Source organism: Lissotriton vulgaris, chromosome 8 (genome assembly GCF_964263255.1).
Source record: "Lissotriton vulgaris chromosome 8, aLisVul1.2, whole genome shotgun sequence".
Classification (NCBI taxonomy): domain Eukaryota; kingdom Metazoa; phylum Chordata; class Amphibia; order Caudata; family Salamandridae; genus Lissotriton; species Lissotriton vulgaris.
This window is the reverse complement of record NC_141696.1, coordinates 1,177,860,368-1,177,873,966: the sequence shown is the minus strand read 5'-3', so window position 1 is coordinate 1,177,873,966 and position 13,599 is coordinate 1,177,860,368. Positions and strand designations below refer to the sequence as shown.

At 46.6% G+C, this 13,599-nt stretch overlaps 1 protein-coding gene across 1 annotated transcript in view; it reads right to left on the bottom strand.

The window, feature by feature from the left end:
- Positions 1–13,599, bottom strand: part of LOC147698454 (serine/threonine-protein kinase Nek5-like) — a 235,630-nt gene that overhangs the window by 158,727 nt on the left and 63,304 nt on the right. The window contains exons 4-5 of the mRNA XM_086936243.1: positions 7,005–7,124; positions 1,998–2,105 (exon numbers count right to left, since the gene is read on the bottom strand). Of these exons, the coding sequence (XP_086792369.1) occupies positions 1,998–2,105; positions 7,005–7,124 (228 nt within the window). The remainder of the gene's footprint in view (positions 1–1,997; positions 2,106–7,004; positions 7,125–13,599) is intronic.

Below are 13,599 nucleotides of genomic sequence, written 5' to 3'. Positions count from 1 at the left end.
TTTTAAAACCACATATTCAGAGATGGAAGCCTATGCATGGGTGTGCAAACATACACAGGAGGCTATGTTGGGAATGATTTTTGTAATAAAGTTTTCCAAAAACAATAACAAAAATATAGGCATTGGCAAAAGCAATAGGTGGCAAGCAATGCAGACCTATCAGCTTTGTCAATGTGTGTTTGAAGTAAGCACTAAGGCAAAAGATAGTCAGATATCTAGAGAGACCTTTAATAACAGTTGAGGTTGGTTGAATATCACTTTCTTTAGATTGTGTTGCTAATGTACTTTTAAAACTGTGCATTGTTAGATGATATAGTGTCATTTAATTGTCAATGCACTTTTGAGTCCCAATATTTTTTGTCCTTTACTTCTGTTGTTAGGGCCCGATATATATGGCTATATTCTTAAATGTTGATGCTGTACTGTATTGTTGTAAAAGATGATTTAACTTAACTTAGCAATAAAATTGGTGTTGAATGTGAATAACGTGGATGTCAGCCTAGAAAATGACAGATATAAGGAATAGTCAGTTGGAGGGATTCATTTACTTCAGATTATTTCCCCTAATTTCTAATGTAACGAAATATTGAAAAAGAAAAATAGGTTCACCAGCCCTACACAATTCATTAAAGACAATAGAAGCAAGAAGAGCAAAAACCTGCAGCAGAAAGGGACCAGTAGAATGGATAAATGTGTGTTGGAAGGAGGTGAGTGCCAGGAATATGCTGTGATGTACACTGAAAATAATGGAACTGATTCACAATAGTATGTAAGAGTACATAGCAGAGTACTCCTGCAGTATTCTTTATCATATTCTTACACACTTTTGTCAATTCATTACAGGTGCATTTTTAGTTCTTTGCAAGCATCTCTCATTGTCATATAAGACAATATCTGTTTCATGTCATCCTCTCTCGAATGAATATTTGACAGATGATAGTACAGATTGCTCATGTATTGTTCTAAGGAAGTGCAATGACACACTCTCCTTTCCCAGACTGTAAAAGCGAAGTGTGTTTCACCCAAACTATATCAAACTAGGGAAATAATATCACTATACAATTAAGATCACCAACATTTTAAATGACTTCTAGCGGTGAATTTAACTTTTCAGTCCCTTTCCCATGACTGTAGCACTCTTTTACTACTCGTACATGCCTTTGTGAATTATCCCTCCAGACATCTAAATGGGAATCCATTTTAAATATTCAGACACAGTTGGTACAAGTAGAAATTGCACCTTGACTAATAGGGGTTGGATGCTTCAGGGTAGATTCACAAAGGCATCTAAGGGTATCTAAAAGACTATTTCTGTAGTACTGCTTCCCATATTCATAAATGTTTTTGTGACTCGACGCCAGAGTGACCAATTAACTGAACGTTATTTGACATGTACTCTTGGAAACACTTACTATACTTGTTTATTGGGTAAAGTTATTTAAAGAGAAGGAAAATACTCGTGGTATACAATATGCCTCAGATCCCAGAGCGTGTTTTGGCATTCATAGCTGCCAAAGGGTTAGTGAATGTGCAAAACTCATGACTGAAAGTCACAAAACTTTAGGGGGAAAAAGGAAAATGTGTAGAGTACACATAATAAAAAGCATAGCACAACAAGAGGAAAATCTAGGAGAAGAAGTCTGGTGATATTGTCAATTATGTAGCAAGACAAGTGAACAATAACACAACAGGCATGGACACCTTAATGCAGAATACTGAAACTAAAATAGTGGCAGTTTGCAGCCACACTATTGACACAGCCAGCAATTATGTACCAGGCTGTGTTTGTCCATAGTACGGGTTTGTTTAACCTTGTATTGCAGGTTTGTGTACCCTTCTTCCACACAGGTATAAAGCAAAAGAACCAAAAGTAAGATTATCTGTCTTTATGTTATTCAAGGTGAGATACAGCTATATTTCCCAAGTCTGTCAATTGACAAAACATGAGGTCACTTGAAAGAACGTGGCATGTACATATCAAACAGAAAGTAACTCACCTGGATGGGCACATCAACACTAACCTTTGGCGCGCCAGCTTTCATTTTATTTTCTTTCACTTCGTTGTGATACTGCTGGCGAATTTGATTTAATTTTCTCAGGTATTCCTGTAAGATAATGAAACAAAATGTAGTCAAAAAATGATACACATTCCTGTTTCTCAAAAAACAGTGCAGCAGACATAATTTACAGATGCATTCTACACATGTTATAATTTATTATCGCGAATCGAGATTTCTTTACAGTGCGTGTACACCCAGAGGAGTTCTTAACACTATGAGAGGCAAACATGCTCTGGTATTCTGCTACTCTGATTATTATTTAGTGAACAGCAATTTTGAAGTTGCTTTGGGAAACGATAGAAGTGTTTAAATTCTTTTCATATTTAAGAGGCAGTGTGCTTCTGAGTGATAGTGCAAGGACCAAAAAGAACACCCCCAAATCACAGTCAACGAAAATGATGCACCAGCAGATCAAGGTCTGGAAAGCGTAATTTATTTGCTGAACAGTATTTTCTAATGTAACTTTGAAACAACTGAGCCAGATCACGTAGACACCTGTATGCCGGGCACAATACATTGATGAATATTCGATCCTCATAAGGCATCAAGTGGAGTAGACTTAACAGTGGAATGCCATGGCTGAACCTAAAGTCTCCCGAAGTCATTCTGCTGCCACTTTTGAGTCACTTGGAGGCTGCTCAGCAGTACTTTGGGTCAAGCAGTTTTTACAATCATGTATTGGGCAAAGTTAATTAAAATCAAATTACGCTGCAGTTTATTAATATAATAGAAAAGGGGTGATGTCACTGAATTTACCAGAGACCTCATAATGAGGTCCAAGTCAAATTTAACACAGAGGTATTTTTTAAAATTGGGAATCAGAGTAGGGATGACACCAAGTGTGATGGCCAGCCAACAGGGGTCATGTGCCGTGCTGCTCTGTGACTGTAACCACCTCAGTCTTGTCTGCACTACGTGTAACACAATGTACTGCCATGTAGGATATCTTTCACTTAGCAAACTTTAAAATTATGTTAACAATCTTGGGATATTTTAAGATTTTACATTCTACGTCTATTCTTAGTAAAGACAGGTGAAAATTATCATAACAACAAAGAAAGTATCACTCAGCACAATAAATGCATACTGTATTTTCAAAAAGCGCATAAGATGTTAAAATTGTTGACATGGTTTATGCGAGTGGTGTTGATACTGCTTCTGGGTCATCATTTTACTTTGTTCCCTGAAGGTAAAAGAGCATGTGCACCATTTGCTGTTAAATGTAGTTTTACCTTTCCCCAATTGTCTCAGATTGTCCACATCGGTTAATTCGATTCTTCACACAGATTCAGGACATTTGAAAAGACAGATAGATAATATCCCATTTGGGAAATTTGGGTGCGCATAACGTAATTGTAGTGAATCTAAGGAGTAGCAGGAGGCATCTCAGAAAGATTCAGAAGACGAGGCTATGATTTGGAAATCATCAATAAAAGCATAATGGTGAGTACAGAACAACTTAAGGGAGGAACATTTAGCAAAGGCAATAAGAGAGTCTATAAGACTTTAAAGAAGCACTGGGACATCCTAAGGCTTGATCCGGACATTAAAGAGATTTTACCATCAAAACCGGTGGTGGTATATAGGAAAGCGCCCACTCTGAGAACACTTCTAAGTCTGAGTGATACTGCGCTCTATGAAGATAGCAAAAAAGGTGTGGGAGCGGAACACATATAGCTTAACATGCTTCCTAAAGGCTCGCAGAGATGCAGTAAATGCGTCTGTTGTAAGTATGTAACAGACCAAACAAGAACATTCACAGACAGTAATGAGCGAATACAGTATGACATTGCTTTCTTTATTAATTGCAACACCTGTAGTTGCAAATATGCTATTACATGTATACGTGGTAGGATGTATATAGGCTCTACAGTGCGGAAATTCAAAGTTAGATAAATGGAACATTTAAGGGCAACTAAGAATTGTGATACTAAGTAACCTACGGCCATACATTGTCAATGTTGGAAATGAACCTTGTTGCAGAGCACTTTAACCCTGCTGATCAGTGCTAAAGTGCATATGCTCCCCCTGTAAATTGTTATTGTGAATTGGCTATCTATAATTAGCATATTTGTCTTACCAGTAGGTCCCTTACCAGTAGGTCCCTAGTAGAGTCCACTAACTGTGCCAGGGCTGGTAATTTAAATGCTACTAGTGCGCTTGCAGCACTGATTGTGCCACCCACATAAGTAGCCCTGAGAAGAAGTCTCAGGCCTGCCACTGCAGTGCCTGTATGTAGTTTGCTAACTGCTATGTTGACCTGGCCAGTGTACCCACTTGCCAGGCATTACCCTTCCCTTTTCTTACACCTAGGACACCCCTATGGTAGGCCCAAGGTACCCCGCCTGGGCAGGGTGCAGTGTATGTAAAAGGTAGGACATGTACTAGTGTGTGTAACATGTCCTAATAGTGAACTATTGCCAATTTTGTTTTTCACTATTGAAAGGCCATCTTGCCCACAGGACCGAATGGGGAATGCTGTGTAACATGTTTACCTACATATCTTCCCATAGGAGTGAGATAGAAACTTGGAGTATGGTATCCCTGAACTCAGAATTTAATATCATGTTTTAGGAAGGATGGGTTTTAAATCCTGTGTTTGAAAATAGCACTTTTAGAAAGTGGCTATTTTCTTGTTCAACCTTTCTGTGTGCCTCTGCCTGTTTGTGGATTGACTGTCTGGTTTGAGAGTGACAGGGGCTAGGGTGGCTCCAGGAGTCTGGATGAGTAACACTAGGCTGAATAGAACTATCTGCATTTGAAGTGGTGGGAGTAGTAGCACCTGGGCCTGAATAGGGCTGTGTCTTCCTTCTACAATGCTGGCTCCACCTCCTGTTACGCGCCTGATGACCCTGGCCCACACTGACAAAGGAAGAAGTTGTGCACTGGCAGAGTGCACCCATAACTGGTTTGGGCTGGGTCCAGGACCCCTCACACTTAGAGAACAATGACCTTTGGGGTATAAATATGAGAGCTGAAACCCCCGAACTTTAGACTACTTTGGAATCAAGGAGGAACTTTTGCTGAGGAGAAAAGCTGAAGGAGAAGTACTGCCCTTGCTGTGTGTCTGGAGTTGGCTTGCAGTTGCTATTTCATGCCCTGAGGTGCCTGTAACTGTGTGTGAGGCCCTTGCTGCTGGGAGGTGGAAGCGAGACGCAACAAGGGAGAAGCGTGACGACGACGCAGCAGCCGCCATCGCATCACCAAGGAAGTGTGTAGCCGCTGCTGCTGTTCGCCGGTCCAGGACCCCTCACACTTAGAGAACAATGACCTTTGGGGTATAAATATGAGAGCTGAAACCCCCGAACTTTAGACTACTTTGGAATCAAGGAGGAACTTTTGCTGAGGAGAAAAGCTGAAGGAGAAGTACTGCCCTTGCTGTGTGTCTGGAGTTGGCTTGCAGTTGCTATTTCATGCCCTGAGGTGCCTGTAACTGTGTGTGAGGCCCTTGCTGCTGGGAGGTGGAAGCGAGACGCAACAAGGGAGAAGCGTGACGACGACGCAGCAGCCGCCATCGCATCACCAAGGAAGTGTGTAGCCGCTGCTGCTGTTCGCCGTTGCATCACCAGAGAAGGGTGTCGCTGGACTGTCGCATCGCTAAGGAAGCGTCTCGCTGCTGCCGCTGATCGCCATTGCATCACCGGAGAAGCGTGTCGCAGGGCCTGTCGCGGCTCAAAAAACCACTGATTTCGCTGCACGGGCGTCGGGAGTGCAAACATCGCATCCTAGTTGACGCATCGCACCAAAGACGCCATTTTATCGCATTGCACCGGATGGTCGCAATGCATCGAGGCGCCATCTTGGAGCATCGAAACTGGAATGCAGGAAGAATCGACGCATCGCCTTCTCTGCTACCCTTTTGTTTGTTCTGCGTTACGCATCTAAGGTACTTTGAGAGAAAAGTGTCGCATTTACCATCTCCAAGTTTATTTTTGCAACAACCCTTTTTAAAGACATTCTACTGAGTATTTGTATGTTGGATTTTTGTCGTTTTTGTCTTGTTTAGTTTAGATGAAGATATTTTATTTTTCTAAACTGGTGTGGTGTCCATTTGTGGTGTTTTCACTGTGTTACTGTGAGTGCTGGTACACATACTTTATACGTTGCCTTTGGAAAAAGCCTGTCTGCTTGTGCCAAGCTACCAAAGGGGTGAGCAGGGGTTATCTAAAGTGTGTATCCCCCTTACCATGACTAGAACCAAGGGTCCCTATTTGGACAAAGGTACCTACCTCTGCCAACTAGAGACCCCCAGTTCTAACAGTCGAGATAATCATAAAATTACAGAATTGGGGGTATGCACAGGAAGAGACATAAATCTATCCACATGTAAAACAAGTAACAATACAGACATTGAAGACCTTATAGTAAGCAACTAGGGGAACAAACTACACATAGGGGAATGACACGAAATGATAAGGTGTTTGCATAAACCCTGAAGAAGCGCGGTGTGCGCGAAACACGTGTTGGCTGTATAAGAAATGAACTATGTGAATGAATTAAGAAATCATCACAAGAAATTCTGTTGCCTGAAACTGTTACTTATCTCAGTATTGTGTTTTTTATGTATTATACTTACCACACTGGTAGGTACCAGTGTCCTGAGAGTTAAGAACCGGGCACTATTTCTATTACCCACAATTACTATTGTATATATATTTATACTCTTACCTAGGAAATATTTTCATTTTCATTAGAAAGGCAAGCGCGGTAATGACATATTCATGGTAAAAAGTTGCAGGCTGATGTCTCGGGTACTGAACTCAGACTGTACTCTCGCAGGGGCATATGCATAAGCCTAATAGGCATAAGCTTCTTTGTCATAGATTGGTCTACACTACGTAAAAAGCTGAGGTCCTCTCCCACATTTGAAATAACAAGAATGTCACAACAATTTCGAGAAGTATTTATAATGAAGACAGAATTCTGTTTATGCGTCTATTTCACCTGTTCCTTATCTCCATTCTTCATGATTGGTTGCTGTTGTTGCTCCATTGGCTGCTCTTGCTTCATTTCCTGCTGGAGGAAGTGGTTATTGTGATGATCAGCAGTGGATGGACGAAGTCCCTGTACACGTGAAAGAAATTTGTTTGTAAGAAATGGTATTTGCAAGGAGAAAATTTATATTTTTAGATGTATCTACCTTCCTTGCTAATTTATCTCTTCAGTCATCTTTCCCTATATCACCCAAACTATGAACCATGAAGAAACACAGTGGCACTACTGGGATCATTTAGACCTAAGCTGCACTGCAAGCGTTACAGCAAAATGGTTTTGTGCCCATTTTTGCACTAATACCTATCATGACTAGAGTGTAATTTCATGGTAATAATTTACTGAAAAAGTAAATAACCACTATGAAGCCAAAAGGCCTGACTATTTCAAATGTGATTGTGAGGGTGAGTGGGAGAATTTGATAATGAGCCAGCGTTTGCATGAAAAGGGAAATGCATTGAAGGATAAATAAGAGACTGACTGCATAATTATTATTTTTTTTGCTCCAAGACCTTTATTATCCAAAGTGCATAGTACACAGCGTGAGGCTTACAACCCCGCAGGGCCAGCCGCGCAAATCAATTATCACGTATATAACAGTAGGTGAACACAGCCTTAAGGCCGACAGCCCGGAGGATCAGCGGCGTCAGTTGTTTCATAACAGCACTTTGTGTTTAGTAGTCCATTTAGCATTACAGGTGTAGAGGTCCTGGATTTTTCTTATTTTCTTCTTGTTTGTTACACAGTTCCTTAATGACAAAACTATGATGGCACCCACCTGTGCCGATGGACAGATATTGGCCCGTGTCTATTATTTCGTGCAGTGGGTAGCCGTATCGACTAGATGTGACTTCGAGGGGGGTGAAGGGCACTGGTGTGAAAAGATGATACTGTGCGACATCGCGAGTGTGTTGAGGAGTGAGTGTCTATGTAGCGTATCAGTCCCAGCGTGAGAGATTTTTGTTGCTGGTAATGTACAGCTGGGAGGACCTCAGCCGTGGCCACTGCTCTCATAGATTCTATGGTGTAATGTGTTCAGGAACTAAGTGTAAAAAGCCTGGTCAAAAGGAAGTGAGACCAGTAGAACGATAACAACACCAAACGAGAATATGGGGAATATGTGCTAAATGAAAGGAGGGGGGAGTGTGGGTAGATGTATCCATGCGTTCTAAAGAGGATGTATGATGTCATTGTGTCGATAGTGGTCTGATAGGCGGTTGGAGGTTGCATTGTGAGGTTCGTATGTGTATCAATAAGGCGGGGGCTCCACCACCAGGGGGGTGCACCGAGTGAGGTGAGCTGAGTTCGGCTCTGGCAATGCGGCACGGGGGGGGGCTATATGAGTAGGGGGGGGGCTAGCGGGTGCGGATGTGTCTCGTAGCATCCACTGCGGGGGGGGCAAGGGGAGCAGGGTGCGGCTCCCTCTACGTGATCCCTTGTTCCAAGCACTTCTGTTGGAAGGATTGGAGGATGTCATCCCATTGTTGTGCAATCGGGAATTTCCTAAGCCCCGCTGTCTCTTCTTGTTTCAAGACTGTGCTCTCCGCTCGCGCCCAGTTTGTGAGGGATAAACTCCAATGGCGTATGTGTGGGGGGGTGTCAGCTTTCCACCGCTTAGTTAGTAGCCGTTTAGCTGTGATCAGCCCCAGGTCCCAGTATCGGGCCTGTACCTTGTTCAGTTTCGTGCGCTTGTACAGCCCTAATAGGCAGGCCTCCCACGTTTTCGGTACGTGTTCGTTAGTGCAATGTGTAAGTAACTCTGTTACTTCATTCCAATATTGCTCAATGGCAGGGCACCGCCAGAGCATGTGAAGGAGGTCTGCCCCAACCAAGGAGCAGCGCTTGCAGGCGTTATCCGTAACTGAAAAGTACCTATTAATTTTGTCTGGAGTGAGGTATGCGCGGTGCAGTATGTAAAGTTGAATGATTTTGAAGGGGGGATTGCGCTGGACATTTACCGTCCCACCAATACCATTGCCCACTCCTTGTCTGTCCAATCCCTCCCCTGGTCTGCTGCCCATTTCTCTCTCAGCTGTGTAGTAGTAGGGTGTGTGTGGAGGAGGAGAGCCTGCGCCAGCCAGTGAATTATGTGGGAGCCGTTGCTCATGACATGAAGGTATTGTATAAAATGATGCATGGGTGGCTCCTCGGATATGTCACCCCAGGCTGCAGTTAGTGTATGTACGAGGGACGCATGTAGTAAGAACTGCCCAGTCGGGAGGGACGTGTCCTCTGCGAGTCTGGCAAACGGGAGGAGGGCGCCATCAGAGTATAGGTCTCCCAGTGTTTCTACTCCTGCAGTAATCCAGCTGTCTAGCTTTGCATTCGTAAGTGCTCCAGATGTCGTCGGGGTGCCTAGCAGAGGGAGTATCGGGGCATACGGCATAGTTGTGCGGGTGAGACGCAGACAGCGTAGAAAACATCTGCGCGCTACTGCGAGATACAATTGCGAGGGATGAGGAGTTCGAGTCAGTATGTGAAACAGCACATGGATTTGCAACAGAGTCCAGGCAGTGATATCAGTGGCAGTGTCTACCAAATTCTTTCCACCTAGCCATTCCGATACCCACTGCATTTGTGCCGCCAACTAGTATAGTTCCATGTTGGGAACTGCAAGCCCCCCCGCTTGAGTAGGCATATAGAGCTTCGCCAGCGCTATGCGTGGTCTGCCTTTATTCCAGATCAGGTCGCGAAGGAGGGCTTCAAGATCTCGGAATATTCGATTGGGAACGTAGGATGGGATGTTGGCGAAGTAATATAATAGCCTAGGTAGAACTATCATTTTCGCCAAGGCTACTCGGCTGGGAACGTTTAGCGGGAGAGTCTTTCAGAACACAATTTGCGACCGGATTGATGAAATCGCTCGTATCAGGTTCCCCTCCAATATATCTGTGGGATTATGATAGATGTGGATACCTAGGTATCTGAACGTCGTGGAGTACCACTGCAGCCTTACACCTCCTATATGTAGCTCGCATTCGGGTGCATCCGGGTCAAATGAATAAGCCCCAGATTTGGGCCAATTGACTTTAAGTCCCGACATCTCTTCGAAAGTGCGGAAGATGTCGGCAAGGGACGTCGGGATGTCCGTCAGATCTTTAATATAAAGGAGCAGATCATCCGCATATAAGGACACTGCGTGGAGGCCATCCGCCATTGGAATACCCCACTCCGCACCTCGAGACCTGAGTATGGCTGCCAGAGGTTCTACGGCCTGGGAGAACAGCAAAGGCGACAGGGGGCAGCCCTGTCTGGTGCCTTGCTGTACACGGATAGGGTCTGAGAGGAGCGTGCCAGTGCGGACGCGAACCGTGGGCCTACGGTATAACCGGCCAACCATGGTCTCATAGTCATCTCCCAGCTCGAATTTGTTCATGACGGCTCTCAGGTACGGCCATTCCACTGAGTCAAATGCTTTTTCTAGGTCTAACACCAGACATCCGGCGTGTGGCCATTGACGTGTGGCGTATTCCTGAATGCGAAATAAGCGGCGTATGTTATAGGAGGTATGGCGCGTTGGTACAAAGCCATTTTGGTCGTGGTGTACTAAAGTGGGCACCAGAGGGGCCAGTCTACTTGCTAGTGTGGAAGCGAGGATTTTATAGTCTGTATTTAGGAGAGCCAGAGGACGGTAGGAGCCCAGGCACTTGCCATCTCTGCCAGGTTTAAGCAGGGATATGAGGGTGGCCTCATTGAGAGTCGGGGGAAGGGAAAAGTCATCTATGGCCGCAGCATACATCCTTAAAAGCTGGGGAATGAGGATGTCCGAACCAGCCTGGTAGAATTCGGCGGGCAAGCCATCCGGGCCCGGAGTCTTGCTATTCGAAAGGTTGAAAACGGTGTTGCGGAGTTCCTCGGGATCGAGTGGTGCTCCGAGGTCATCCTGCTGCGCAGTTGTCAAAGTTGGCAACCGTAAAGGCGAAAGATATTCGGCCATGTCAGGCAGTGGGATAAGTAGCCGGGAGTTGTATAGGTCCGTATAATGTTCTATGAACGCCTCGTGAATTTGGCGTTGCGTGTAAAGTAATCTACCTCCCTTCGCCTGAATCGCTGACACAGGGGACATGCGGTCCTCGCGTGCGATCAGCCAGGTCAACAGCTTGCCAGGTCGGTTGCCTTGGCGATGCGTACGAGCAGAGTGTGCCGCAAAATTAATGTGGCGTAAATGCTCTAAGAGGCGTCCGTGTTCTGCTGTGGCCTCCGTCAGGCGACCATTCGTATCCCCCATTGTAGCTTTCTCGTGGCCCAATAATTCAGTCTCCAATTGTGTCAGTTCGACCTCTAGTTGTCGCCGCATATGTCCTTGTGTGTCAAAACATTGTCCTCGGGTGACCACCTTAAATGCGTCCCACTCGACCTGGGGGGAAGACGCTGTGTCAGTGTTGTGCTCAAAGTATAGCGCCGTTTGTGTGAGTAGGGAGTCGCGGAAGGCTGCATCTAGCAGGAGGTCAGGTTGAAGGCGCCAAGTGGGAACAGGTGGACGTGGATTTTCCCATGCAATTGTTGGTGTGTGGGGATTGTGGTCTGAATGTGTACGGCCCATGTATTGTGTGTCTGTGACTAATGGGAGAAGATCAGTGGTAATCATGAACCGGTCTAAACGCACATGTAGAGTATGTGCACCAGACCAGTAGGAGTATGTCCGCGTGGTTGGATGTCTCGTCCTCCATGCATCATGGAGGTCCCACTGTGTGGCCAGGTTGATTAGGGTTTTCGTGGTGGCGTGTGCCGGGGCGTTGGCAGGAGGTACGGAAGCTCTGTCCAAGTTGACGTCTAGGACGCAGTTGTAATCACCCCCCCAGGATCCACGGGACCCAGTGCCAAGCCGCCAGCGTCGCAGAAAGGCGAGCGAAGAAGGGGCTCTGATCAGTGTTCGGGAAGTACAGCGAGGCTAGCACTACTGGGTGTCCATCGAGTCTGCCCCGGACTATTACATATCTACCCTCTGTGTATCTGTGTGTCCATGACCGCCCACGGGGTACCAGGCCGGATCCATAGAAGTGTCCCACGGGCAAAGGAGGAATATTCAGTGGCATACAGCTGGCCTCTCAATCTGCGGCGCAGTGTATGTACCTCCGCCTTATTTAAGTGCGTTTCTTGTAACAGGGCTATCTGATATTTGTGACGTTTCAAGTAAGAGTAGATCTGGTAACGCCTAGATGGTGTGTGCATACCTCTAACATTCCACGTGCACGGGGGGGCGGAGCTTGCAGGCGCCGATGCCGGACGCGTGAGCGCTGAGCTCCGCGCCATCACCAACAAAATCCGAATATTTATCCTCCACTATAGAGACTTTTGCTGCCATCAACGAGCGCTGTTGTCAGGGATGACTGTGGGCAACTCTCGGCTGCCTTCCCGCTACGAAATTGCCGCGATCTGAGGCGAGACGGGGAAGAAGAAACCGGGCGGACCTGGGCCCCAAAGCAGCGGTCTTTCCTTGGCGCGGGGCCGGGGTGCGTGCTGCGACGTGCGGCCAGAGGATAAGAGAGGCCCCGCGGAGCGACCTGCGATCTCAGCCCTGGGAGCCGGAATCGGTGCGCTGGCCTGGCGGCTGGGTGGCCCGGCGCACGTCCACGGAGGCGGTCCCCGGCATTGAGGAGAGACCGTTGTGGGCCTTCCCATCTGGGGGGTACATTGGTGTTCCCCCCCACCCCCAGTGCACTGTTCTACGAGCGGTTGAGAGGCGTCAAGGAGAAAACAGCATCGGCTCGGCCCTGCACCAGGGACCCCGGGGGGTGTCATCGCGGGAGCATCACGGCGCTGGTTCAATCGCTGTGAGTGTTGGCCTGCGGATTTGTTAAGTCATCTGTTAAGGTGCCCTGGACCACCCCCTCCCTATCCGCGATCAGCAGCACTTGCGCCCCTTTAAGCCCCCATCTCACTTTTGGAGGAACTACGGAGGGCTGCGCTGAGTTTGGGGCATTGAACAGTCCACCACTGCTACACCCGAAGTGTGGAACGCGACTGACTAGTTAGACGCTTAGCGCTGTGAGTGGGTGCACGTGGACTCTGGAGGGGAGCCGGCTGTCGAGTGGGTGGCTGGGAACACACTGACGCGGCCATCGCCGGGGCTCAGTGCGAGGGCTGATTGAGCAGCTGGATCGGACAGCCCTCGTGGTTGATGTTCCGTGGGCCTTTGCACCTCGGATTACGGCGCAATATTAAGAGTGCAGATGCAGAGGCGAAACCACAGAGGGGACAGCGGTCAGAATAATGTGTGTCAGGCCAGTGTGGCGCAGTGTACCTGTTGCCTTCTTCCGGCAGCTCCATAGGACGAGTTCCAGAACTGAGTGACCCCTACCGCTGCGGACGTCCAACCATGGGCAAAAACGACAAAACGCAATCCAAACTGGCCTTTGACCAACGCAAGTCGAAATCACCTGAAGAGCAACAGCCGGACCCCCAGCAAAGGCTGTGGGCTCTGAAAACACACTTTATACCGGCATCAAAGACATGCTAGTGTCCATGGAACAGGGGCTGCAGGAAAGTATGGCATCCATAGCTACGAAGATAGACGCTCTCACCTACCGCATGGACCGCATGGCGG